General features: G+C 54.8%; 1 protein-coding gene across 7 annotated transcripts in view; it reads left to right on the top strand.

Moving 5' to 3' along the window:
• The window catches only part of TNRC18 (trinucleotide repeat containing 18), a 118,145-nt gene extending 90,518 nt beyond the window's left edge, over window positions 1–27,627 (top strand). For 6 of the 7 annotated variants that reach the window (XM_055292241.2, XM_055292238.2, XM_055292239.2 and 3 more), the window contains 12 exons: window positions 1,138–1,565; window positions 9,486–9,638; window positions 10,362–10,503; window positions 13,200–13,317; window positions 13,781–13,856; window positions 13,963–14,071; window positions 18,353–18,469; window positions 19,269–19,433; window positions 20,530–21,887; window positions 25,035–25,271; window positions 25,469–25,543; window positions 26,059–27,627. In XM_055292241.2, the coding sequence (XP_055148216.1) occupies window positions 1,138–1,565; window positions 9,486–9,638; window positions 10,362–10,503; window positions 13,200–13,317; window positions 13,781–13,856; window positions 13,963–14,071; window positions 18,353–18,469; window positions 19,269–19,433; window positions 20,530–21,887; window positions 25,035–25,271; window positions 25,469–25,543; window positions 26,059–26,265 (3,185 nt within the window). In that variant the 3' untranslated portion in view covers window positions 26,266–27,627. The remainder of the gene's footprint in view (window positions 1–1,137; window positions 1,566–9,485; window positions 9,639–10,361; window positions 10,504–13,199; window positions 13,318–13,780; window positions 13,857–13,962; window positions 14,072–18,352; window positions 18,470–19,268; window positions 19,434–20,529; window positions 21,888–25,034; window positions 25,272–25,468; window positions 25,544–26,058) is intronic. The other variant, XM_063646048.1, reaches the window with a different exon arrangement.
• Window positions 27,628–27,890: the final 263 nt, after the last annotated feature.

Here is a 27,890-nt window from a genome sequence, read left to right as displayed (position 1 = left end):
TCTCACGGCTGCCCCCGGCGTCAGTAGGCCTGGGATTGGGGCTTGGCTTTTCGGCTTCTGTGCTGGAGGATTTAAGGCAGCCCACTGGCTCTCCCTGAGGTTGTTAACACAAGGGACTGTCACAGAGATTGCATCCCTGAGTGAAGGCACCTTGGAGCCCCTGTCCCGGGGAGCAGTGCCGTTTATGCCTCACTCACACTGTCTTCCTGGACACCAGCTCTGACCTGGGGCTTGAGCTGGAGATCCCAGAGAACTCGGATCTGCTTCCCAGGGGCAGGGCAGGCTGGGATAAGCTGGGACCTGGGCATGGACAGAAATGCTTAGGTGTGGCATTGCCCGTGACAACAGAGGTGTGGCCAGAGAGGACTTCCCGGGGTGTGGCGTGGGTCTCCTTCTGAAGGACTTAGCGCTGTTCCAAGGAGAGGTCGGGGGAGCTGGTGCTCTGTGCAGAGGGGATGGCAGAGAGCAAAGCTTGCAGCTGGGAATGAGTGGGGATGGTGGGTGATGGGCGAGTGCTGGGTGGCTGTGCTCAGAGGCTGTGTGTTCAAGGAGCCCGGGAGCTGGGACCCAGCATCCAGGACAGAGGGAAGCAGGGCCTTGGCTGTGCAATGGGTGGGGCCTGGGGTGGGAGGAGGGCTGTTGGGGTGGCCCTGTCGTGTAGAGAGGGCAGTGGGAGTGGACGATTCCTGGGACCACCCAGCTCTGACAGGCAGCACCAAGAACGGGGGAGAGAAGGCGAGTGGGGCTTGGGGATTCTCTGCGGGTTTCCCCACCTGCCTGCCTTAGAGGGCTGCTGCCCCGCAGGTGTGGGGCCCGGCCCGCCCAGCTGCCCTGGCTTCTGGGGTTTCCACAAGTCACGTGGGGTTTTGGAGGCACTCAAGGGGCCCAGGATCTGCCCACGGGGCGAGGGGCTGAGAGCAGCGTCCGGGCAGCCGAGGCGGGTGAGGACAGGCATAGGAACAGATGTGGGCCCCGTGAGTCCTTCTCCTCTGGGCCTCAGTTTCCTCTCCTGGAAACGGGGAGAAGCACTGCCATTGGCGGGGAGGTCCCGCGGGGGAGGAATGGTGCCCATGGGGCTGGTGGGAGGGAAGGGGTCCCCACGAGGCTGTGACCAGCACGTCCTCCTCCCGCGTTCAGGCACAGAGTTCGAGTACACCGACTCAGAGAGCGAGGTCAAAGTGCGCAAGCGGTCGCCTGCGGGGCTGCTCCGGCCCAAGAAGGGGCTGGGGGAGCCGGGACCCTCCCTGGCCACACCCACGCCTGGCACGCGCGGCCCCGGCCCCAGCAGCCCGGACAAGGCCAAGCTGGCGGTGGAGAAGGGGCGCAAGGCCCGGAAGCTGCGGGGCCCCAAGGAGCCTGGCTTTGAGGCGGGGCCCGAGGCCAGCGACGACGACCTGTGGACGCGGCGCCGCAGCGAGCGCATCTTCCTGCACGACGCCTCGGCTGCTGCACCTGCGCCCGCCAGCACCGCACCCGCCACCAAGGCCAGCCGCTGCGCCAAGGGCGGCCCCCTGAGCCCGCGCAAGGACGCCGGGCGTGCAAAGGACAGGAAGGACCCCAGGAAGGTAGGGGCCGCGCGGGGAGTGGGGGCCGCAGAAGGGTCCCTGGGGTTCCATGAGGGAGGGGCCCTCTCTCCTCCCAGCCTAGGGAAGCAGATTCGCTGTTAACCACCTACTCGGCTGCAGGCCCTCCCGGAGCCCCTGCTAGGACTTAGCCCCGGGAGGAGCTGGACACCTGTTCCTTTGTTTCTTAAGAGTCAAATCTTGCTTTGTCACCAGGCTGGAGTGCAATGGCCTGAGCATGGCTCTCTGCAGCCTTCACCTCCTGGCCTCTAGCAGTCCTCCTGCCTCAGCCTCCCAAATAGCTGGATCTTCAGGCACATGTCACTGCACCCGGCTAATTTATTTTTAGTAGAGATGGGCTCTCGCTATGTTTCCCGGGCTGATCTTGAACTCCTGACCTTTAGCGATTCTCCTGCCCCAACCTCCCAAAATGCTGAGATTACAAGCATAAGCCACCATGTTTGGCCACCCATTTCTTACAGAAGTCCTTACTCTCTCTTCTCCTGTCTCAGAAGACGACTTTAAAAAGTGAATAAAATACCTGGGACCCCAAAGGAAGACAGTGATAGTGACCACAGTTATCAAAATATTGAAAAGACCCTTCTGTGATATGGTACCTGTATGTTCCTTTAGGGATGTATTTAATTAGTAAACACATCTGCCAATGGGTCTAGTAAATGCCGTACTTAAAATTTTATTATTTTATGTTTTAGAGACAGAGTCTCATTCTGTCACCCAGGCTGGAGTACAGTGCTATGATCATGGCTCATTGCAACCTTGAACTCTTGGGCTCAAGCAGTCCTCCCACCTCAGCCTTTTGAGTAGCTGGGACTACAGGTGCATACCACTGTGCCCAGCTGATTTTTAAATTTTAAGTATAGACAAGGTCTTGCTGCGTTGCCCAGGCTGGTCTCAAACTGTTCTCCTGCCTCAGCCTCTCAAAAGTGCTGGGATTCCAGGCATGAGCCACTGCACCCGGCTAGTGCTGTATTTCTGAAGCAATGTAAAGGATGTTTTAAGGTCCCTGCAATAACTATTGTGGGCTGCAAGACTCTGTGGTTTCCGTTGGTGGCAAAGTCACCGGCGCTGCTGGTACTTTTGTGGTTTGTGGCCTCCACTCTCACCTGAAGGAAAACCCCATTTTTTTTAGAGGTTAAAATGTGAAAATGCAGGTGGGATTTTCTTTCCTACCCATTTACAGATTTCCTAAATTCTCTCTATGAACACCCCAGATTAAGAAAACTTGCTTTTAGGCCGGGCGCCGTGGCTCACGCCTCTAATCCCAGCACTTTGGGAGGCCGAGGCGGGCGGATCACGAGGTCAGGAGATCGAGACCATCGTGGCTAACACGGTGAAACCCCATCTCTACTAAAAATACAAAAAATTAGCCGGGCATGGTGGTCGGCGCCTGTAGTCCCAGCTACTCAGGAGGCTGAGGCAGGAGAATGGCGTGAACCCAGGAGGCACAGGTTGCAGTGAGCTGAGATCTGGCCACTGCACACCAGCCTGGGCAACACAGCAAGACTCCATCTCAAAAAAAAAAAAAAAAAAAAGAAAACTTGCTTTTAGACAACTTTATGATAATTGGGCCTGTAACCCTTTTTCCACTGGCCACTAGGAAGTTGATGGCCAGTTGCTTTCTCCTCCTCTTTGGATGCATTCAGACTTAACAGCTAGATTTTGACGGTATTCTGTCAAAATACCTCTCCACCCTGAGCCCTTGATATAGGAGGAACCCTCAAATAACGGTGACATTCTAGAGAAAATCACAAAAAAGATGGGAGTCACATTGATTTCCTGACAAAGGGGTAGTAGTAAGGAAGGGGCCAGTGTAAGCCATCATAGGCACCTTGGATTTGTGTTCTTGTCTCCTCGTGGCAGAGGCCATCTCAGGTTTTTGAAGGCCTTACAGGACAGGTGTCACAATTAGTAACAATAATAATAATGATCCAGCCAGGTGTGGTGGCTCACACCTGTAATCCCAGCACTTGGAGGCCAAGGTGGGTGGATCACTTGAGGTCAGGAGTTTGACACCAGCCTGGCCAACATGACGAAATCCTGTCTCTACTAAAAATACAAAAATTAGCCAGGCATGGTGGCAGGTGCCTGTAATCCCAGCTACTCAGGAGGCTGAGGCAGGAGAATCTTTTGAGCCCAGGAGGCGGAGGTTGCAGTGAGCTGAGATTGTGCCACTGCACTCCAGCCTGGGCGAAAGAGTGAGACTCTGTCTCCAAAAATAAAATAATAATGCTACCAAGTAGCACATAGTAGGCCCAGACATGTTCTAATCCCTTCACCTCGCACACTTACCGTGCAGGACTGTGTGAAGTGGGTTCCTCCTATGAACCGCTCTCTATAGGTGGCTCACATATGGACAGGCACCAGACTGGCTGCGGTGGCTCACACCTGCAATCCCAGCACTTTGAGGTGGGAGGATCCCTTGAGGCCAAGAGTTTTGAGACTGGCCTGGGCAACATAGCAAGACCCTGCCTCTACCAAAAAAAAAAAAACCAGTTAGCTGGGAGTGGTGGTGGCCAGTGCCTGTAGTCCCACCTACTCTGGAAACTGGGACGGGGGATTGCTTGAGCCCAGGAGGTGAAGGCTGCAGTGAGCTATGATCGTACTGCCTCACTCCAGCCTGGGCAATAGAGCCCAAGACTCTGTCTCAAAATAAAGAAAAAGGCTGGGTGCAGTGGCTCATGCCTTTAATCCCAGCACTTTGGGAGGCCGAGGTGAACAGATCACCTGAGGTCAGGAGTTCAAGACCAGCCTGGTCAACATGGTGAAACTCTGTTTCTACTAAAAATAAAATTAACTGGGTGTGGTAGGGGCGCCTGTAGTCCCAGCTACTCGGGAGGCTTAGGCAGGAGAATCGCTTGAACCTGGGAGGTGGAGGTTGCAGTGAGCCGAGTTTGTGCCACTGCACTTTAGCCTGGGTGACAGAGTGAGACTCCATCTCAAAAAAAAAAAAATAGTTATCTGACCAAGGTTATAGCAGCGAATGATCAGTAGAGCTGGGCTTTGAACACTGGGGCTGTAGCTTCAGTTCTGGCTCCTTAACCGCTGGGCTACATTGAGTCTTTGGGCCTTTCCCAAGAGTTTCTTTTGTTGGAGGCCCAGGGTTTCCAATTCCTGGCATCCGAACAGCTGAATACCCAGCTATTATATCCAGCTATAATACCAGAGGCTCACCCAATGTCTGCCTTTTGATAACGTAGTGGGAACCTGGAACAGAACAGATTCATTGTCGACAAATAGAGGCTCAGACACCCAAGCAAAATCACCCCACATCCCAGCGTCCCAAGAACAGACACTGTTAATGTTTTTTGTTTGTTTTTTGAGAGAGGATCTCCCTCTGTTGCCCAGGCTGGAATACAGTGGCGCAATCATGGCTCACTGCAGCCTCCACCTCCCAGGCTCAGGTGCTCTTCCTACCTCAGCCTCTGGAGTAGCTGAGACTACACATGTGTGCCAGCATGCCTGGCTAATTTTTTTTTTTTTTTTTTTTTTTTTTGGGACGGAGTCTCGCTTTGTCACCCCGGCTGGAGTGCAATGGTGCGAACTCATCTGACTGCAACGTCTGCCTCCTGGGTTCAAGCGATTCTCCTGCTTCAGCCTCCCAAGTAGCTGGGATTACAGGCATGTGCCACTACACCCGGCCAATTTTTGTATTTTTAGTAGAGGCAGGGTTTCACCACGTTGGCCAGGCTGGTCTCAAACTCCTGAACTCAGGTGATCCACCCGCCTCGACCTCTAAAAGTGCTGGGATTACAGGCATGAGCCACTGCACCCAGCCTGCTTGGCTAATTTTAAAAATTTGTTTGTGGAGACAGGGTCTCACTATGTTGCCCAGGCTCGTCTTGAACTCCTGGGCTCAAGCAGTTCACCCACCTCAGCCTCCCAAAGGTTGAAATTACAGGTGTGAGCCACCACACCTGGCCCAAAATTTGTTTGAAATATACTTTCATACAGTATTCCCCCCTTAGCTGCGGAGGGTATGTTCTAAGGAGCCCTGTGGATGCCTAAAACCACTGCGGATAATACCAAACCCTCTAAGATAAGCACTCATCAGGTCCTGTGGCTGTAACTTACAGCTTGAGGTGCAACAGCAAAACCAGCACAGGTTTTTTTCCTTCTTCACAATTTCACAGATAGAAGATTCTTTTTTTTTTTTTTTTTTTTTTTTTTTTAAGATAGAATCTGTCCTACTGCCCAGACTGGAGTACAGTGGTGAGATCTCGGCTCACTGAAACCTCTGCCTCCCAGGTTCAAGCGATTCTCCTGCCTCAGCCTCCCGAGTAGCTGGGATTACAGGCACTCACCACCATGCCCGGCTCCTTTTTGTATTATTAGTAGAGACAAGGTTTCACCATGTTGGCCAGTCTCGTCTCGAACTCCTAACCTCAGGTGATCTGCCCACCTCAGCCTCCCAAAGTGTTGGGATTACAGGCATGAGCCACCACTCCCAGCTTTCTATCAATATTTTTATTGTATTTATAAGAGACAGAGTCTTGCTCTGTTGCCCAGTCTGGAGTGTGGTGGCGATTGTAGCTCACTGCAGCCTCCTCGAATTTCCAAGTTTAAGCAGTTCTCCTGCCTCAGTCTCCTCTGAGTAGGTGGGACCACAGGTGCACGCCACCACACCTTGCTAATTTTTCTTTTAATAGGAGATGGTGGTCTCAGCCGGGCACGATTGCTCATGCCTGTAATCCCAGCACTTTGGGAGGCTGAGGCGGGTGGATCATGAGGTCAGGAGTTCGACACCAGCCTGGCTAACACGGTGAAACCCTGCCTCTACTAAAAAAATACAAAAAATTAGCCGGGCTTGGTGGCGGGCGCCTGTAGTCCTAGCTACTCGGGAGGCTGAGGCAGAAGAATCACTTGAACCCAGGAGGTGGAGGTTGCAGTGAGCCGAGATTGTGCATTCCAGCCTGGGTGACAGTGCGAGACTCCGTCTCAAAAAAAAAAAAAAAAAAAAAAAAAAAAGCAGGGGGTAAGGTGGTCTCACTGTGTTGCCCAGGCTGGTTTCAAACTCTTGGGCTCAAGTGATCCTCCTGCCTCGACCTCCCGAAGTGCTGGGATTACAGGTGTGAACCACCACGTCCAACTAATTAAAAAAAAAATTATTTTCATGCAGATGGGGTGGGGTCTCCTTTTGTTGCCCAGGCTGGTCTCCAACTCCTGGGCTCAAGCAATCCTCCTGCCTTAGCCTTTCACGGTGCTGAGATTATAGGCTTGAGCCACCATGCCTGTCCATCAGTATTTTTTTTGTTTGTGTTTTGAGACAGAGTCTCACTCTTGTGGCCCAGGCTGGAGTGCGGTGGCGCAACCTCAGCTCACTGCAACCTCTGCCTCCCGGGTTCAAGCGATTCTCTTGCCTCAGCCACCCGAGTAGCTGGGATTACAGGCACATGCCCTCACGCCTGGCTAATTTTTGTATTTTTAGCAGAGATGGGGTTTCACCATGTTGGCTGCGCTGGTCTCGAACTCCTGGCCTCAAGTGATCCGCCTGCCTTGGTCTCCCAAAGTGCTGGGATTACAGGCATGAGCCACCGCGCCTGGCTGTCAGTATTTTTAAATGGTTGAATGCCATCCCACTGCCTGCCTGTCTCCCGCCACTGACCCTGCTGGCGGTTGGTGGTTTGGGTGATGACGGTGTTTTGCTGTCATAATTACCAAAGCAGGCAGCGTCTCTGTTTTGCGTACAGAACTTCTATCGCATCGAAAGTTATTTTCTTATTTAGTTGATTTTTTTTTTACAAAAAAGTAGGGGAAGGCTCCCAGCGGTGGGTTTTCTGATCAAAGGGAAGAAACAGTTACTGGTTTTATCTGATTATAACAGTAATTTGGAAGATAAAGAAAAATCTATTCAGGCCTTTTTTTTTTTCTGCTGTCATTTCCTTTTGTTCCCCCGTGGGTACAGCTGCAGGGACATGTACCAGGAGCTGCAGCTATCTGCTTAATGACTGATCCCAGAGATAAGGGGACAGCACCACTAACATTCCTTCAGCGCCTAAGATGCCTCTGATTCCAGAAGGATGACTTGCATTAAAGAGTTCAGCAGCAACAAGAAAATAAAACACACACACACAGACACACACACACACACACACACAGACACAGACACACACACACAGACACACACACACATATTTTCCCCCCCAAAATGGGGATTAAACTGTATATTCTTTTTCCCTAGAACATGTCATTTTTTGTTTCTTTTAATGCTCTTTGCTTTGACTTTCATTTTGGATACGGACGCTGTGACTTCTGTTGTTGTCTTGGTAACATTTGACCATTATTATCTTTATTTATTACTTTTCTACCTCTCCTAGCCTTGGCCATTTGTTTTTGTTGTTGTCGTTGTTTGTTTGTTTGTTTTTTGACACAGAGTCTCACTCTGTCGCCCAGGCTGGAGTGCAGTGGCACGATCTCGGCTCACTGCAACGTCCGCCTCCCGGTCCAAGCAGTTCTCCTGCCTCAGCCTCCCGAGTAGCTGGGACTACAGGCGCGTGTCACCACGCCCGGCTACTTTTTTATATTTTTAGTAGAGGCGGGGTTTCGCTGTGTTAGCCAGGATGGTCTCGATCTGCTGACCTCGTGATCCGCCTGCTTTGGCCTCCCAAAGTGCTGGGATTACAGGCATGAGCCACTGTGCCCGGCCTTTTTTTTTTCTTTTTCTTAATTTTATTTTATTTTTGAGATGGAGTTTCGCTCCTTTTTGCCCAGGCTGGAGTGCAGTGGAGCGATCTTGGCTCACTGCAACCTCCGCCTACTGGGTGCAAGCGACACTTCTGCCTCAGCCACCCGAGTAGCTGAGATTACAGGCACCCGCCACAGCTAATGGCCATTTGTTTTAGACATGTCCCTTTTAGAAAGTGTAGATTTTTTAGCTGGGCATGGCGGTACCTGTTTGTAGTCCAAGCTACTTGGAAGGCTGAGGCAGGAGGATTGGTTGAGCCCAGGAGGTTGAGGCTATCAGTCGGCTGTCATTGTGCCACAGTACTCCAGCCTGGGCAACAGCGAGACCCTGTCTCAAAAACAACAACAAAACAGAGAGTGAAAAAACGGAGGCAGCCTACAGGCCCTTCTCATCGTGGGGGTGGTTAAAGTAAGTGCATTGCGGTTTCTCCATACCTGGGCTCAATAGGCTGCTGTTAAAATGAAGCTCTTTTTATATGTATCAGTCATGTTACGGGGGAAATGGTGCAAAGCAGGACTATTGGTAAATTCCCACTTTTTTTTTTTAAATACTGTGTGTGCATGGTTGTGTCTGCGTAGCCTTCATATTTACAGGGTTGTGTGCGCTTGTGGAAAGTTCTAAAAGGATACACCATGCTGTTACTAGTAGCTGACTCTGTGGAGTTGGTAGGAGGGTCACTGGAGAGGACCTTGCAACATATATACACTTCAGTGTTGTCTTTTTTGGGCAGATGGGGCAACAAGTAATATATGTTAGTAATAAGATAATAAACATTAAAAACAGCCTGTAATCCCAGCACTTTGGAAGGCCAAGGCGGGAGGATTGCTTGAGGCCAGGAGTTTGAGACCAGCCTGGGCAACATAGCAAGACCCTGTCTCTAAAAAAAATAAAAACTTAGCTGGGTGTGGTGGTGTGCACCTGTAGTCCAGCTACTCAGGAGGCTGAGGTAGGAGGGTAACCTGCGCTCGGGAGGTTGAGGCTGCATTTAGTGGTGATGGCGCCACTGTCCTCTGGCCTGGGCAACAGAGCGAGACCCTGTCTCTAAAAAAACCCAAAACCAAAAACACTTGCAGGGAGAGAGAGAAGGGATGTTTTGTTCCTCCTGGGAGGGCACACTTGGGGTGGCACAGAACTTGGGGGTGAGTGAGTGAGGGGGACAGGGGAGCCGCCTGTGCTTTCCCTGCCCTCTGATGGCTCCTCTCTGCTGCTTCCTCTTCCAGAAGAAGAAAGGGAAAGAGGCCGGGCCAGGAGCTGGGCTGCCGCCGCCCCGAGCTCCCGCCTTGCCCTCTGAGCCCAGGGCTCCTCACGCCAGCTCCCTGACCGCCGCCAAGAGGAGCAAGGCCAAGGCCAAAGGGAAGGAGGTGAAGAAGGAGGTGAGGCTCGCCGTGCCCTGGTGGGGGGCTGTGGGGGGCTCAGCCATGGTCAGGGCAAGGGGCTCCACCTGCTGCTCTGTATTTACCCTCCCCGTAGCTCTGGCTCAGAGAGGCTGCGGATGACGAGGGCGACGTGGCCGTCCCTGTGCTCCAGGGATAAGGAGCTATTGGGGACTCTGCTCCTGTCCTCAGGAAATGCCTGCTCTAGCAGGGGCGAGGGACACTGGAACAGAGACCAGGAGGCCTGGGTGACAGGCCCCCAGCCCAGCACCAGGTCCTCACAGGGCCCTCAGGCTTGAGTGAATCTGCCCACATGGCAGATGGTGGCATGCCCACTCCCCACCCCGGTTAGCCTCTGCCCGAGTGGTTCTTCCTCAAGCCCATTGGGTGGAAATGCTGGAGATGCTGCTGAAGTCTCTCTAAGAAGGGAACGGAGGCACCCGCCATGGTGCTGAACAGGTAGTGAGTACTGAGCACTGAGTGCTGATACTGAGCACAGAGTACTAAGTATTGAGCACCAAGTACTGAGCTTTGGCCAGCTGGGTTTTGGGCCCATTTCACCCTCCCCCTGGCCTCTGGGGTGCCCCTAGCTGGGATCCCCGCCATGCCCACAACAGATTCCCCCTGCGGCCTGACTGTGGCTCTAGGTTTCCAGAGGGTCCCCAGCCTGGCAGGACCCCCGTTCAGGTCTTAAGTCATTTGTCCACCATGCTCTGTCCCCAGAACCGCGGCAAGGGGGGCGCCGTGAGCAAGCTGATGGAGAGCATGGCAGCCGAGGAGGACTTTGAACCCAACCAGGACTCGAGCTTCTCTGAGGACGAGCACCTGCCGCGTGGTGGGGCTGTGGAGCGGCCGCTGACCCCGGGTGAGTGGCCATGATGCCGCATGTGCCGGGCGGGGCTGCTGGAGCCTCCCCTGGGGGAGGCAGATCTGAGCAAGGCATGAGACGGAAGGGCTGGGCCAGCTGGGGGCAGGGAGCCGCAGGGGCAGAGGTCCTGAGGCCGAGTTACCTGGGCCGATGAGAAGGCTGGACTGGCTGCAGCTTAGTCAACTGGAGGTGGGGCAAGAGAGCTGCCTTGGGGCCAGGGAGGAGGCAGGTCCTGCTCGGCTTGGGAAGGAGTTCCGTGTTGGCCCTGAGGAAAACGAGAAGTTCTCTGAGGTTAGATGTGGGGATGTGATATGGTCAGATTGGCTTTAAAATGAGCTGTCTGGGCCGAGTGTGGTGGCCCATGCCTGTAATCCCAGCACTTTAGGAGACCGAGTTGGGAAGATCACCTGAGGTCAGGAGTTCCAGACCAGCCTGGCCAACATGGTGAAACCCTGATTCTACTGAAAATACAAAAATTAGCTGGGTGTGGTGGCGGGCGCCTGCAATCCCAGCTACCCAGGAGGCTGGGGCGGGAGAATCACTTGAACCCAGGAGGCGGAGGTTGTGGTGAGCCAAGATCATGCCATTGCACTCCAGCCTGGGGAAAAAGAGCGAAACTGTGTCTCAAAACAAACAAACAAAATAGCTGTCTGGTGCTGCACAGAGAATGAGTGGGGGCCCCAGGGAAGGCAGGGAGTCCAGTTAGGAGGCTGTGCTGTCCAGGCGAGAGTGGGTTGTAGCCTGGGGCTGCCATGGGGGCAGCAGGGAAGGAGGCAGGGCAGGGTGTGCACATTAGGAGGGAGAGTGGATGGGAGGTGGGGTCAGGGGTGCAGGCAGAGGAGAGGGGAAGGGAAGGGTGAGGACAGGTGTGGGGGTGGGCAGAGGCCCTGTCCCTGAGACCCGGGTCAGGGACAGTCATGTGCTGGGCTTTGATGACTCTATCGGGAAGTCACGCCCAGGCTTGGACCCAGGGGTCTGTAGCCCAGAGGCGAGATCCCGGCCACTTCTGAGAGCCACATGGCCAAGCCCAACGCCAAGGCGTGGGAAGTCGACTCTGCCTTTGATGAGGCCACGTGAGGGCTCTGTGCAGACACAGGCAGGGATATGGCGGTCCCAGCCATCCCTCTTCCAGCAAGCCATCTGGGTAATGGGAATGTCGGAGACAGACCAGGTGAAAGGTCTCACTGAGAAGGAAGGGCAGGCTCAGGTGTCTCGGCAGTGGCAGGGAGAGGGAGGGAGCAGACGGTTGGGGCAATGAGAGGTGACCGCCGTCGGGAAGTTTGCCCCTGGGCATTCATTTCCACCGAAAGAAAAAGTGGATGGAAAGTCTCAGAGGTAGGTGGGGTGTGGTCACGTGCACCTGTAATCCCAGTGCTTTGGGAGGCCGAGGTGGGAGGATCACTTGAGACCAGGAGTTCAAGATCAGTTGGGCAACGTAGCGAGACCCTGTCTCTACAAAAAATAATTAGCTGGGCATGGTGGTGCGCACCTATAGTCCCAGCTACTCAGGAGGCTAAGGTGGGAGGATGGCTTGAACCCAGGAGTTCGAGGCTACAGTGAGCTATGATCTTGCCACTGCACTCTAGGCTGGATGACAGAGCAGGACCTTGTCTCTGAAAAGATTATTATTATTATTATTATTGAGAGGGAATTTCACTCTCTGTCACCCAGGCTGGAGTGCAGTGGTGGGATCTCGGTTCACTGCAGCCTCTGCCTCCCAGGTTCAAGCAATTCTCTTGTCTCAGCCTCCCAAGTAGCTGGGACTACAGGCGTGCACTGACACGCCTGGCTAATATTTGTGTTTTTTGTAGAGACAGGGTTTCACCATGTTGGCTAGGATGGTCTCAAACTCCTGACCTCAAGTGATCCTCCCGCCTGGGCCTCCCAAAGTGCTAGGATTACAGGCGTGAGCCACTGCACCTGGCCTGAAAAAATTATTAAAAAAAAAGAAAGAGGCCGGGCACGGTGGCTCACACCAGTAATCCCAGCACTTGGGAGGCTGAGGCGGGTGGATCACCCAAGGTCAGTGGCTTGGGACCAGCCTGGCCAACATGGCGGAACCCCATCTGTACTAAAAATACAAAAATTAGCCAGGCATGGTGGCGGGCGCCTGTAATTCCAGCTACTTGGGAGGCTGAGGCAGGAGAATCGCTTGAACCCGGGAGGCGGAGGTTGCAGTGAGCCGAGATCATGCCATTGCATTCCAGCCTGGGCAACAAGATTGAAACTCCATCTCAAAAATAAATAAATAAATAAATAAAATAGAAAGTCCTAGAAGTTTGGCTGAGGGCAGCAGTAAGGGGGGGGGCAGACGTCATGATGGAGGATGGCTAGAACCCAGAGCTTCATGCCAGGCCCAGAGGCTGCTGGTCTTGAGGTGGGAAGAGGCAGCACGTGCAGGCTTTCATCCCTGGGTTCACACCCGCCTGGGGTCTTTGCAGACATCTGGGGCCAGGCAGGGGAGGGGGCTGGGAGGAGAGGGGCTGGCCACGGCACCCTGTGTGTGCCCACTGGTACACACAGGTCTGCATAGGTACACACACAGACAGACGAAGTGCACACGTCTCAGCCCCACAGGCCCACACGACACCAGGGCCTCCATTCCAAGGGGATGACTTGGGGGTGACGGGAGGAGGGAGAGGTGTCGCAGACGCCTCTGGCTCCAGCCTTGCCTCATGATCCAACCCCTGCAGCCCCTCGCTCCTGCATCATCGACAAGGACGAGCTGAAGGACGGCTTGCGTGTGCTCATCCCCATGGACGACAAGCTGCTGTACGCCGGGCACGTGCAGACCGTGCACTCGCCAGACATGTGAGTGGGGTGGGAGGTCCGGCGCAGAGCCCCGTGTCCCATACCCGCCCTGTGTTCCGGCCACCTCTGTGCCTGGCTGCTTCTCCTTTCTGGGCTGTGGTTTCCCCCGATGGCACAGGGCAGGGGCATGAGTGGGCTCAGAGCTGACGGGGAGGCCCTGGGCACTTTGAGGGAGTACCAGGTGAACCCTCCCAGGGGCTGGGCGCGGCTGCTTCGAGGCGTGCTGTGCTGGCCTCTCTCAGGATCTGGACTGCACCAGCCTGGCGTGCTCTGCAACCCCTAGTCCTACAGATGAGGAAAATGAGCCCAGAAAGGGGGAGAATTCCCAAATTCAGCAAGTCAGCAAACCTGAGTCCTGGTGTCACCTCCCAGTGGTCTAGGAGGCAGTGCTGGTGCTGGTGGGGTTGAGGCCCTCTGGGGAGGTCCTGGCCTCTGCCGCCTCACACCTTGTTTGCTCCTACAGATACCGTGTGGTGGTGGAGGGTGAGCGTGGGAACCGGCCCCACATCTACTGTCTGGAGCAGTTGCTGCAGGAGGCGGTGAGAGGGGGAGGGGCGGGGCCTTGGGAGGTTCGGGGTGGGCTGGGTGTCCAAGGCCATGGCCATAACCGTGTCCACACCTTGCACTCATCCCATGCCCTCCTAGATCATCGATGTGAGGCCAGCCTCCACTCGCTTCTTGCCACAAGGGACCAGGATTGCAGCCTACTGGAGCCAGCAGTACCGCTGTCTCTACCCAGGCACCGTGGTCCGAGGTGAGATGCCTCCTCCCCAGCTCTCCCCTGCCGCCTAACATCTCAGTATGGACTTGTTTGGCTACTAAAACCCAACTCTAACTGGCCTAAGAATAAAGACTTGTGGGCTCACATAACTGAAAACTGTATGGCCTTCAGGCATGGTTGGATCCAGGCGCCATTTAAACGATGTCATCAGGACTCCAGCTCTGAGTACCTGTCAGCAGTGCTGTCATTTGTGCTGGCTTCACACTAGCTCCTTGGAGATTGTATTTTACCATCTTAAGAAATCTTATCATTGGAGGATTTCTCAGTCTCGGTTTTCCCACACAAGTTCTAGTGTGAACTGACTTGGGCCACATGGTTTTCATTGATCCTACCGCTGTGAGTCTGATCGACTGGGCCTGGGTCAGATGCTCATCCCTGGGACTAAGGAGTGAGGTCACCTCCCTTTTATTCGTGGGCTGAGAAAGATGGGAGGGTGGCTTCCCCTGCAAAGTGGACATGTTGGAATAAAAGACAATGAGGCTGGGTGTGGTAGCTCATGCCTGTAATCCCAGCACTTTGGGAGGCCAAGCTAGGTGGATCACTTGAGGTCAGGAGTTCAAGACCAGCTTGGCCAACATGGTAAAACCCCGTCTCTACTAAAAATACAAAATTTAGCTGGGCGTGGTGGCAGGTGCCTGTAATCCCAGCTACTTGGGAGGCTGAGGCAGGAGAATCACTCAAACCTGGGAAGTGGAGGTTGCAGTGAGCCAAGATTGTACCACTTCACTCCAGCCTGGGTGACAGAGTGAGACTACGTCTGAAAAAAAGAATAAAGAATGGAGGCTGGATGGAGAAAAACAACAGGTACCCTAGGTACCCTGTTGTAGGTGTGGATATCAGACAGGCAAGAAAGACAGTCAAATGGTCCAACCCTCAGCTCTTGCAAAAGCAATGTATCCTAGAGAGGGGGTATGGATGTGGATTAGACATTTCCTGCCCATGCAAAAAAAAAGCCCACCCACATGCCAAATACAGTCTACTGCTTGGCCTACCATCCATTCATATGCAGAAGATGGAAGCCCATGCCAGCTCAGCAAAACAACATATGACTGGTCCAGCCTGAGTAGAGTATCTCAGGCCAGGAAGATTTATTTTTTTTCCATCGTATTAGTCACTCATTTATCATCCAAATTCTGAAAGTGCTGTTAATAAGGTAGAAGTTGGCCTTAGATTTGGATTTCCTGGCACACGCTGTCCCCCTGTACTGCATGGTGCTGGCTGTGTTCTAGGCCTGCCTCACGGGTATCTTTGTGGATTCTTGGGTCTTCCCTGTCCCTCATCCTGGGAACCGCTTTTGTTGCATTGCATGTTTTTCTCTTTTTTGGTTCAGTTCCTTGTTTTAAGCAGTGGATCTTTCAGTAGCTTTCTGAGGAAGAGTCTGTGGGAGTTAAATGTCTCACATCCTTGTGAGTTTGTAATCTCTTCATTCTACCCTTATTTTTTAGAGATAGTTGAGCTGGGTAGGCTTATTCTTTAGAGATAGTTGAGCTGGGTATAAATTCGCGACTGGAAATAGTTCCCCTCACCATTTCAAAGACATTTTTCTATTTTTATCTTGCTTCCCATGTTGTTGAAGACATTCAACATTGTGATTCCAAAATCATTGTAGGAGACCTGCTTTTTTATCTCTGGAAACTTTTAGGATCTTCTCATTATCCCTAGATCTGGAATTCCGTGTGTGTGTGTGTGTGTGTGTGTGTGTGTGTGTGTGTGTGTGTGTGTGTATGTTCTCATCATGCTGGGTATCTGCAGAGGGAGGCTTTGATTTTGAAGCAAATTTCCTTGATTCCTGGAAGCTCTACTTGTAGCACAACTTGGATAACTTCTCTTGTGAATTTCATGTTTTCCCTGGAACTTGGTCTAGTCCCATGGCCCCTGGTGTGTGTGTCTTTTTTTCTATTATTTTCTTATTTTGTTCAATTTATGGAGAGATTTTGACTACTTGTATCTTCTAACCCCTTCTATTGTCTTGAATTTTAAAATTTTCTGCTGTCATTTAAAAAATTCTCCACCAGCTGCGGTGGCTCATGTCTGTAATCCCAGCAATTTGGGAGCCTGATGCGGGTAGATCACTTGAACCCAGGAGTTTGAAACCAGCCTGGCAACATAGCAAGACCCTGTCTCTACAAAAATATACAAAAATTAGCCAGGCTTGGGCTGGGCGTGGTCACTCACACCTGTAATCCCAACACTTTGGGAGGCCAAGGCGGGCAGATCACCTAGGTCAGGAGTTTGAGACTAGCCTGGGCAACATGGTGAAACCCCATCTCTACTAAAAATACAAAAGTAAGCTGGGCGTGGTGGCGGGTACCTGTAATCCCACCTACTCGGGAGGCTGAGGCAGGAAGGAATCACCTGAACCCCGGAGGTAGAGGTTGCAGTGAGCCGAGATCACACCAATGCACTCTAGCCTGGGTAACACAGTGAGACTCTGTCTCAAAAAATATTATCCGGGCTTGGTGGTGTGCACCTGTTCTCCTAGCTACTTGGGAGGCTGAAGTGGGAGGATCACCTGAGCCTGGGTGGTCAAGGCTGCAGTGAGCTATGATTGCACCGTTGTACTCCAGCCTGGGTGACAGAGCAACACCCTGTCTCAAAAAAAAAAAAAAAATCCTTGAGTTCTTTCTTATTCTCTGAATATTCCTTAAATTTTTTTTTTGTTTGTTTTATCAACACATTGCTTTTTGAACTTTCTCAGAAGATTGTTTTTCATTTTAACTTTCTGTATTTTTTTTTTTTTTTTTGAGACAGTCTTGCTCTGTCACCCAGGCCGGAGTGCGGTGCAGTAATCTCAGCTCACTGCAGCCTCTACCTCCTGGGTTCAAGTGATTCTCCTGCCTCAGCCTCTGGAGTAGCTGGGATTACAGGCATGCACCACCATGCCCAGCTAATTTTTTGTATTTTTAGTAGAGACGGGATTTCACCATGTTGGTCCGACTGGCCTCGAACTCCTGACCTCAGGTGATCTGCCTCCCTCGGCCTCCCAAAGTGCTGGGATTACAGGCGTGAGCCACTGTGCCTGGCCTCATTTTAGCTTTTTGCAGCTCCCTCTCTCTTCCCGGTCCCCTCTCCTTCTGTTTGCTGGTGCTGTGCTCTTCCTCTGGTTAGAACTCCTTAGGCATCTGGAGACTCTGAATGAAGGGAACATTATCAAGCCGATGGGAGCTCTGTGCACTCACGAGTCTTTGTCATAGCGGGTGGGCAGGAAGGTTTTGTTAGGGGCTGCCCAGATTCTGCAAGACTCACATCCTTGGGGATATAGTCCCAGCGTCTGGTGTTTGGGAAGAGGGCTGGGCTGTCACCCTTTGGGGGGCCTGTCCAGCCTCCTCCCTGCACTCAGTGTCCTTCAGTCTGGAGCCTCTCTCTAGGGTGAACCCCCAGCTCCTGCCAGCTGGGCCACCCTTGGCCTGTTCGGTGTTGAGGTCTCCCTCAGCCCTGCCTCTGCAGGTGCTTGGGGCCTCTCAGGCCTGAGCCTTGGCAGGATTCTCTTGTGAAAACCACCTCCTCCTCGTGGGTATCACCTCCTCCTAGGAGATCAAAGCCCGCTCCTGCACGTTCATCCCGGCATCTCTCCGGAAATGCCACCGTCTCCCATTGCCACCCTCCCCTTTCCCATTCTTAGTGTCCTTCAGGGTTGACACCCGTGTCCCTCCTTTGCGGTGGTTGCAGGAGGGTCTTGGGTGTGAGTGGGCACAGGTGCATGTGCTCAGCTGTCTTGTGTCACCCAAAGTCAGCTAGAAATGGGAGATGCAGGCCAGGTACAGTGGCTCACGCCTGTAATCCCAGCACTTTGGGAGGCCGACGTGGGCGGATCACCTGAGGTCGGGAGTTCGAGACCACCCTGACCAACATGGAGAAACCTCATCTCTACTAAAAATACAAAATTAGCCGGGCATGGTGGCACATGTCTGTAATCCCAGCTACTTGGGAGGCCAAGGCAGGAGAATCACTTGAACCCGGGAGGTGGAGGTTGCAGTGAGCCAAGATCTCGCCATTGCACTCCAGCCTGGGCATCAAGAGCAAAACTCCGTCTCAAAAAAAAAAAAAAAAAATGAGAGACCCAGTTCTCCTGCCCGGATGGCCTGGCTCTAACACCCACATTCTGAGCCACTGTATACCCTCCACCCATGTCCCCACTGCTGTACCATAGAGACCAGGGCTGCACAGGGGCTGTTTTCTGCCATTCCCACCCTCATGCCTCACTAGGGAGCTGGAGGTCCCAGGGCCTCTCCTGAGCCTCCCCTCCTCCCACAGGGTTACTGGACCTGGAGGACGATGGGGACTTGATCACCGTGGAGTTTGACGACGGAGACACGGGCAGGATCCCCCTCTCACACATCCGCCTCCTGCCCCCCGACTATAAGATCCAGTGTAAGTGACGAGCTCGTGACACCTGGTCTCCTGCCAGGGGCCACCCACCCAGGCTCTTGCCCTCCAGGCCCGGCTCTGGGCTCTGTCCGAAGTCATTTGGAGCCACAGGTGATGGAAGTAGCAGAAACCGTGGGTGGGCTCCCGTGAGATCCCAGGGCTCCAAGGTCCTGGGTCCATGAGGACAGCACAAGCCCAGTGGCCCAGGCCATGGGAAGCTGATCAAAAATTGTTAATGGCTGAGTGTGGTTGCTTACGCCTGTAATCCCAACACTTTGGGAGGTCAAAGTGGGCAGATCACGAGGTCAAGAGATCGAGACCATCCCAGCCAATATGGTGAAATCCTGTCTCTATTAAAAATACAAAAATTAGCTGGGCATGGTGACATGTGCCTGTAGTCCCAGCTACTCGGGAGGCTGAGGTGGGAGGATCCTTTGAACCCGAGAGGCGGAGGTTGCAGTGAGCCGCTGCACTCCAGCCTGGCAACAGAGTGAGACTCTGTTTCAAAAAAAAAAAAAAAACTCAAAAAAACAAAACAAAAACAAAAGTCAGCATCTTTATCCACCTGTCCCAGTTCCACAGAGTGCTTTGTTTTACTTCATTCGGGAGCCTCTGGCTGCTCCCTGCAGATGGGGTTTCCCCTGCTGGACCTCACAGCCTGTCGTGGGAGCCCACCCTGGGTCAGCCACCTGGTGTCGGTTGCATCCGCTCCCATCCCTGATCCCTGGGACAGACCAGGGTCTTGGAAGCTCCAAGCTGGGGACCCCAGGCCTGATGAGCCACTCTGTCCTCTGCCCCGCAGGTGCTGAGCCGTCCCCAGCCCTCCTGGTGCCGAGTGCCAAGCGCCGCAGCCGGAAGACCAGTAAAGACACTGGGGAGGGTAAAGATGGTGGCACGGCTGGGTCGGAGGAGCCAGGAGCCAAGGCCCGTGGGCGTGGGCGAAAACCCAGTGCCAAGGCCAAGGGTGGTACGTTGGCCCGGGCCCCAGCGCAGGGGCGGTGGGTGGAGCTTCGTGCATCCAAACTCAGGGCTTGGGAACCTGCTCAGGTGCCTGCCTGCTGTCTGTAAGAACTGAGCCGGGTGCAGTGCCTCACACCTGTAATCCCAGCGCTTTGGGAGGACAAGGTGTGCAGATTGCCTGATGTCCGGAGTTCGAGACCAGTCTGGCCAACGTGGTGAAACCCCGTCTCTACTAAAAATACAAAAATTAGCCGGGCATGGTGGTGAGTGCCTGTAATCCCAACTACGTGGGAGGCTGAGGCAGGAGAATTGCTTGAACCCAGGAGGTGGAGGTTGCAGTGAGCCAAGATCGCGCCACTGCACTCCAGCCTGGGTGACAAGAGCGAAACTCCATCTCAAAAAAAAAAAAAAAAAAGAGAACTCTGCACCTGCACCGCAGGGCCGTTCTGACCAGGTGACAGATGAGGAAACTGAGGCTGAGGGAGGCAGGTTGGTTTGTCAGAGGCAGAGCTGAGCTCCAGCCGGCCTGTGTTTCTTTCTAGAATCCAGAGAAAATACTTCGTGCAGGCTGAAAGCAGAGGCTTCTGGAGGACCCGCTTTGGGGCCAACACAACTTAAGGTTGTTATAGGGGAACCGCCGAAGGAGGCCTAAGAAGGCCGCAGCCAGGTTCTGCTTGAGAAGTAGCAGGGCCAGGATTGAAACCAGGCCTTTCTGCTGGGCGCAGTGGTCCACTTCTTAGCACTCTAGGAGGCCCAGGCACAGGGATCGCTTGAGCCCAGGAGTTTAAGACCAGCCTGGGCAACAGCAAAACTATCTCTACAAAAAAAAAAAATACAAAAATTCCCCAGGCATAGTGGCGCGTGCTTGTGGCCTCAGGTTACTTGGGAGACTGAGGCTGGAGGCTCACATGAGCCCAGGGAGGTTAGGGCTGCAATGAGCCCTCATCACGCCACTATACTCCAGCTTGGGTGACCGGGACCCCATCTCAAGAAAAAACGAAAACAAAAACAAAACTCACAGAAGCAGGCCTTTCTGATGAAAGCCACAGCTCATATCTGCCAGGAAGACCCCGCCGCAGCCTCTCATCTGTTTTGTTTTGCAGACAGAGCCGCTACCCTGGAGGAGGGGAGCCCAACAGATGAGGTCCCCAGTACCCCCTTAGCCCTGGAGCCGAGCAGCACCCCAGGTTCCAAGAAGAGCCCCCCAGAGCCTGTGGACAAGCGAGCCAAGGCCCCCAAGGCACGCCCGGCACCACCGCAGCCCAGTCCCGCACCACCCGCCTTCACCAGCTGCCCAGCACCCGAGCCCTTTGCGGAGCTGCCAGCTCCTGCCACCACCCTGGCCCCAGCACCCCTCATCACCATGCCTGCCACACGCCCCAAACCCAAGAAGGCGCGGGCAGCTGAGGAGTCGGGTGCCAAGGGCCCTCGGAGGCCGGGGGAGGAGGCCGAGCTGCTTGTCAAACTGGACCACGAGGGTGTCACGTCACCCAAAAGCAAGAAGGCTAAAGAGGCCCTGCTGCTCCGGGAGGACCCGGGGGCCGGGGGCTGGCAGGAGCCCAAGAGCCTCCTGAGCCTGGGCAGCTATCCCCCGGCGGCCGGCAGCAGCGAGCCCAAGGCACCCTGGCCCAAGGCCACCGACGGGGACCTCGCCCAGGAGCCCGGGCCGGGGCTCACGTTCGAGGACTCTGGGAACCCCAAGAGCCCGGACAAGGCCCAAGCTGAGCAGGACGGGGCCGAAGAGTCCGAGAGCAGCAGCAGCAGTAGTGGCAGCAGCAGCAGCAGCAGCAGCAGCGGCTCGGAGACAGAAGGGGAGGAGGAAGGCGACAAGAACGGGGACGGGGGCTGCGGCACCGGGGGCCGTAACTGCAGCGCCGCCAGCTCCAGGGCGGCCTCACCGGCCTCCTCCTCCTCCTCTTCCTCCTCCTCATCCTCCTCTTCTTCCTCCTCCTCATCCTCCTCCTCTTCCAACTCTTCCTCTTCCTCCTCCTCCTCCTCCTCTTCCTCTTCGTCTTCCTCCTCTTCCTCCTCCTCCTCTTCCTCGTCCTCATCCTCCTCCTCCTCCTCTTCCTCTTCCTCTTCCTCCACCACAGACGAGGACTCTTCCTGCAGCTCAGACGATGAGGCAGCCCCCGCCCCCACGGCTGGGCCTTCTGCGCAGCCGGCGCTCCCCACCAAGGCCACCAAGCAGGCCGGCAAGGCACGGCCCTCGGCCCACTCCCCAGGCAAGAAGGCGCCCGCCCCCCAGCCCCAGGCGCCTCCTCCACAGCCCACACAGCCTCTGCAGCCCAAGGCGCAGGCCGGGGCCAAGAGCCGACCCAAGAAGAGAGAGGGCGTCCACCTCCCCACCACCAAGGAGCTGGCCAAGCGGCAGCGCCTGCCGTCCGTGGAGAACCGGCCCAAGATCGCCGCCTTCCTGCCAGCCCGGCAGCTCTGGAAGTGGTTCGGCAAGCCCACCCAGGTGAGCAAGCTCGCGCCCGGGTGTGGCCGAGGGGCTGGGGGCCTTGTCTCTCTCTGCTGGGCCCACGGCTTCACGCTGTGTCTCCGCGTGTGGTAACCTCCCAGAACCTCAGGGTGGAGGGCTGGCGTCCCACTTTATGGATGGGTACACTGAGTCTCAGAGTGTCCTCAGGCACCTGGGTCTGTCGGACTCCGATGCCTGAGTCCTTCAGAGCAGAGCGGTCCTGCGCTCTGGTCCCAGGATGCAGAGCGACCCTCATGTGGAGCCCAGATGAAGGAAAGGTGGGAAGATTAGCACAGACCCACAGGCGGCAGCGCCACGTGGAAGGGGCTTTCCAGGCCTCTGGGATTTTTTCCTTTTTGTTTTTTTGAGACTGAGTCTCTCTCTGTTGCCCAGGCTGGAGCGTGGTGGTGTGATCTTGGCTCACTGCACCCTCTGCCTCTCGGGTTCAAGCAGTTCTCCCGCCTCAGCCTCCCAAGTAGCTGGGATTGCAGGCGCAGGCCACCATGCCTGGCTAATTTTTATATTTTTAGTAGAGATGGGTTTTCTCCATGTGGGCCAGGATGATCTCAAACTCTCCTGGCCTCAAGTGGTCTGCCTGCCTCGGACTCCCTAAGTGCTGGGATTACAGGTGTGAGCCACCGTGCCTGGCTTTTTCTTTTCTTTCTTTCTTTTTTTTTTAGAGACAGGATCTTGCTCCGTCACCCAGGCTGGAGTGCAGCACCATCATAGCTCACTGCAGCTTTGAACTCCTGGGCCCAAGCAATTTTCCCGCCTCAACCTCCTGAATAGCTGGGACTATAGACGTGTGTGCCACCATGCTGCCCAGCTGATTTTTAAATATTTTTGTAGAGACAGGGTCTTGCTATGTTGCCTGGGTTGGTCTTGAACCCCTAGGCTCAAGTGATCCCGCCTCGGCCTCCCAGAGTGCTGGGATTCCAGGTGCTGGGCCTGACAGCCTGTCGTGTGTGGTGTTTGAGTGTTCCCAGCCACACCCCGGGCTCCCGGCCACTAGTGTGGCAGTCCCAGAAGGTACCTCCTTCCCGGGTTTGCCAGCAAAAGTCCAGGCTTGAATCTCCTTGGCCTGGCCAGGATCATGTGTCCACCCCTGAGTGAATCAATATGGCCTGGAAGACAGAAAGTCCTGGCTGGCCAGGTCGGGGTCCTGTGTCCCCTGCCTGCAGCAGCGGGTTAGTTGTTCAGAAGGAGCTCTTCCAGCCTACTTGTGGCTGTCTACACACATGCACACACACATGCACACAGTGCACTCACAAACACAGGCACGTGCACACACGCACACATATGCATGCACATATACACGCGAATGCACATACAGCCACACACAAAAGTACACATGCACGCAGACATACACGTGAATGCAGGCACATACATGAACCATGTAAACATGAACATGCACACACACACATGCACACATACACTGCACTCACACAAATGCACACTTGCACACGTACACAAATGTAGGTACATGCGTGCACATGCATCCATGCACATGTGCACGCACACACGAGTACACGTACATACACATGTAAACGTACACACGCACACACGTGCACAAATGTAGACACATACACGTGTGCACATGCATCCATGCATGAACACACGTGCACAAATGCACAGATGAACATGTGCGCACAGGCACATACACATGGCAGGACCCAGTGTGAGAAGTGAGGGTGGTTCAGACAGGCTGGCAGTGAGCCCCCAGCGTGCCGTAGGTATGGGGCAGGAGCACCTGCATGTTCCAGTAGGGGTCAGTGGTGTCTCAGGCAGCATTTCCAAAGCTGCTCTAGAATGGAGTTGCAAGTCTGTCTTGCGCAGGTGCAATGGCTTAAGTCTGTAATCCCAGCACTTTGGGAGGCCCAGGCAGGAGGATCACTTAAGCTTGGGAGGTCAAGGCTGCAGTGAGCTATGATTGTGCCACTACACTCCAACCTGGGCGATAGTGTGAGACCTTGTCTTGAAAAAAATAATAGTTTTAGCTGGGCGCGGTGGCTCACGCCTGTAACCCCAGCACTTTGGGAGGCCCAGGCGGGAGGATCACTTGAGGTCAGGAGTTTGAGACCAGCCTGCCAACATGGTGAAACCCTGTCTCTACTAAAAATACACACACAAAAATTAGCCAGGCGTGGTGATGCACGCCTGTAATCCCATCTACTTGGGAGGCTGAGGCAGGGGAACTGCTTGAACCTGGGAGGCGGAGGCTACAGAGAGCCAAGATTGTGCCACTGCACTCCAGCCTGGGCGATAGAGTGAGACTTCATCTCAAAAAGAATAATAACAATTTTTAAAAGATAAAAAAGGCCAGGCATGGTAGCTCACGCCTGTAATCCCAGCTCTTTGGGTGGCTTATGTGGGAGGATCACCTGAGGCCAAAAGTTCTAGACCATCTTGAGCAACATAGTGAGACCCCCCATCTCTACAAAATAAAAATATTAGCTGTGCATTTCTGTAGTCCCATCTACTCAGGCGGCCGAGGCAGGAGGATGGCTTGAGCCCAGGAGATTGAGGCTGCAATGAGCTATGATAGTACCACTGTAGTCCTGCCTGGGTGACAGAGCAAGACCCTTTCTCTGAAAAAAGTAATTTTTAAAAGAAAAATAAGGCCAGGTGCAGTGGCTGACACTGCATTCCTAGTGCTTTGGGAGGCAAAGGTGGGAGGATGGTTTGAGGCCAAAAGTCTGAGACCATCCTGGGCAACATAGTGAGACCTTGTTCTCTACAAAAATAATAAAAATTAGCCGGGCGTGGTGTGCACCTGTATTCTCAGCTCCTCAGAGGCTGAGGTGGGAGAGGATTTCTTGAGCCTAGGAGTTGGTGGCTGCAGTGAGTCATGATTGTGCCAGTGCACTCCAGCCTGGGCAACAGAGTGAGACCCTGTCTCAAAAAGTCTCATAGTGGCAGAATCCTTAGATTAAGTGAAGCGCCTCTTGGAGACCCAGCATGTCAAAGAGATGGAAGAGGGGCTTTCCCAGTTGGAGCGAGACAAGGGGCTTCCTCCTCTCTCCAGAGGTGGATAGGGGTTGACTTAGAGGCCGAGGGCCTGGAGTCCCAAGTGCAGAGCCTGCCAGGTGGTGGGCTCCGCGGGGCTGGGCCAGGGCCTGTGCCGTGACACACGTGTCCTTGCAGCGGCGTGGCATGAAGGGCAAGGCCCGCAAGCTCTTCTACAAGGCCATCGTGCGTGGCAAGGAGATGATCCGTATCGGGGACTGTGCCGTGTTCCTCTCTGCCGGCCGCCCCAACCTGCCCTACATCGGCCGCATCCAGAGCATGTGGGAGTCATGGGGCAACAACATGGTGGTCCGCGTCAAGTGGTTCTACCACCCCGAGGAGACCAGCCCGGGCAAGCAGTTCCACCAGGGCCAGGTGAGCCTGCGGCCCGGCTGCGGCCCCCACGGCTGGGCTCCCCAGTCCTAGGCGGTGTAGGGCAGGCCTGAGGGCAAGGCGTTCTGGGTGCTGGGCCATCAGCAGCCCTGCCCAGTGGGTCAGCCCTGTCCTGGGACCTGGGGTCAGGTGCAGCAGCCCCCGGGCTCACCCAAGCCCCTCTTCTCTCCCCCACACAGCACTGGGACCAGAAGTCTAGCCGCAGCCTCCCGGCGGCCCTGCGGGTCTCTAGCCAGAGGAAAGACTTCATGGAGGTAGGTGGTGGTGGTGGTGGTGGGCGGGTTGGGGATGGCTGCCTCCTTCCGGGCAGCTCAGACAGGGCCCAGCTCAGCATCTGCTGCTCTGTGCCCCATGGTCTCCCTCGGCCTCTGACCTCCTGTCCCTGCCACTCTCAGTGCCTGGTTCCTGTTCTCTGTCTCTCCCGGTCTCTGCGTCTGTCTCTTGTCTCTGGGTCTCCTCTGCTCTCCCAGTGTCTGTCTCTGAGTCTCTGGCCATTCTTGCCCTCTGACTCTCTCTGGGTCTCTCCCAACCTCTATCTTTCAGTCTCTGGGTCTCTCTGGGTCTTTGGATCTCTTGGTCTGTCTCGCATTTGCTCTCCATCTCTCAGTCTCTGTCTGTCTTTTGTTGGTCTGTCTCTTCCTCAGCCTTTGTCTCTCACTTGGTCTCTGTCTCAGTCCCTGGGGCTCCCTCTGCTTCTATCTCTGTCCCTGGGGCTCCCTCGGCCTCTGTGTCCCCCACCTGCTATCCTGATGTCCCCGCGTGCCCGCAGCGCGCGCTGTACCAGTCCTCGCATGTGGACGAAAATGACGTGCAGACGGTGTCGCACAAGTGCCTGGTGGTGGGCCTGGAGCAGTATGAGCAGATGCTGAAGACCAAGAAGTACCAGGACAGCGAGGGCCTGTACTACCTCGCGGGCACCTACGAGCCCACCACGGGCATGATCTTCTCCACGGACGGCGTGCCCGTGCTCTGCTGAGCCCGCCGGGCTCCGCGAGCCACTGGCCACCTGTGCCCCGAGGGCGGCCAGGGACCCCTCTCCATCACTGCCACGGCACGGAGACCACGTGCGTTGTGTGCATGCGAGCGCTCCTGCAGGCGTGTGCATGGGGCCAGGTGTGCACGTGGACGCCCGGGTGAGCGTGTGTGCATGTGTGCGCCCGTGTGCATGCACGTGTGTGCACGCATGTGCACATGCCTCCAGCCCCACCTTCCAACCCCTCAGTGCCCCCAGGACAGGGGCCCCTCTTAGCTATCAGGGTATGGCCCTGCCGTCCCCCTCAGGGCAGCCTTGGCCGGGACCGGCCCTTCCTGCCCAGCACGTTGCAAGCACTTGGCCAGGCCGGCCCTCCAGGCTGCTGCTGCGTGGGAGCCCGGGTGCCCCCAGGCCCATGCAGACTGGGGGAGGGGCGCTTCTAAGGAACCAAACTGATGCTCACTCTGGGCTTCCCGGGCACCCTTAGCACGGGGCCCACCCCAAGGCCTCCCACCGTGCATGGGATGGGGCGGCCCGATGCCAGCCGGCCTACCTGACTGTGCCAGGGGCCCTGCCCCCACCCTCTCAGGATGGCCTAGACTTGGGGAACAGAGCCGCGTGGGGTTGCAGCCCGGAGTATCAAAGGCACCAGGTGGAGAGGGCCCGGCAAAGGCCCACCCTGGTCCAAACCCTCACACTACACAAAACCCCAATGGTGCTGAAACCCTTGCCCGGCCACGCCCGGCCCCTCCCCACCCAGGAGGGAGGTGGCACTTCTTAACCTGTACAGTTTTATTGTACCAAGAGACTCACCCTGCCCCTGTATCATAAGCCTTTAAATGGAGTCAACTTTTTAATTATATATATAAAGATAAATATATATAAATATATATAAACTTTTTAAAACTGTGAAAAATAGCTATGAAATTATAAAAAAAAAAAACGAACACATTCTGACGTGCAGAATATTATTTTTTATTTCCTGTTAGATTGTAGTGTCTAGCACCGGCTTCACTGGCCTCCCGGTCCCCAGCACACCCCCCACCCACCCCGCCAAGTGTACTGTACTCGCCCCCCAGGATAGAGAAGTGTTGTTAGGGAGAGAAGAGGGAGAGGCAGGAGCCGGCCCGAGCCCAGGGTCCCTGCTTGGGCCCCAGAAAGCACTTAACCAGGCCCCAAGCCTTCCAGGAAACCAAGGCCTCGGCCAGACAATCTTGAGGGAAGGAAAAGCCAGACTTTGGGTTTGTTTTTTTGGGGGAATTATTTTTTTTTTAAGTAAGTTTCTTTTGGAATTTTGTTTGTTGGCAAATTCTGTGTGATCTTTTTTCATAAAAAAAAGGAAAAGATTTAATTGGAAAAATAAAATTGTCTGGAGTGGTTTATTTCAGGGGCCGGAGTAGGGGTGGTGTCAGGGGATTTTGCCGTATCAGGGCACCGAGAAGCAGGATTCGACTGGAAGTTGGGTGCCACCCGTGCAGGGGCAGTGACCACATGCAGCCATCTAAATGAGCTACTCGGCCGGGCACGGTGGCTTACGCCTGTAATCCCAGCAATTTGGGAGGCCAAGGCAGGAGGATCACTTCAGGCCAGGAGTTTGAGAGCAGCCTGAGCAACGTGGTGAAACCCCG

The sequence above is a fragment of the Symphalangus syndactylus genome, chromosome 9, assembly GCF_028878055.3.
Source record: "Symphalangus syndactylus isolate Jambi chromosome 9, NHGRI_mSymSyn1-v2.1_pri, whole genome shotgun sequence".
NCBI lineage: Eukaryota > Metazoa > Chordata > Mammalia > Primates > Hylobatidae > Symphalangus > Symphalangus syndactylus.
The sequence above is the reverse complement of the archived record's forward strand: the minus strand, read 5'-3'. Positions and strand labels throughout refer to the sequence as shown.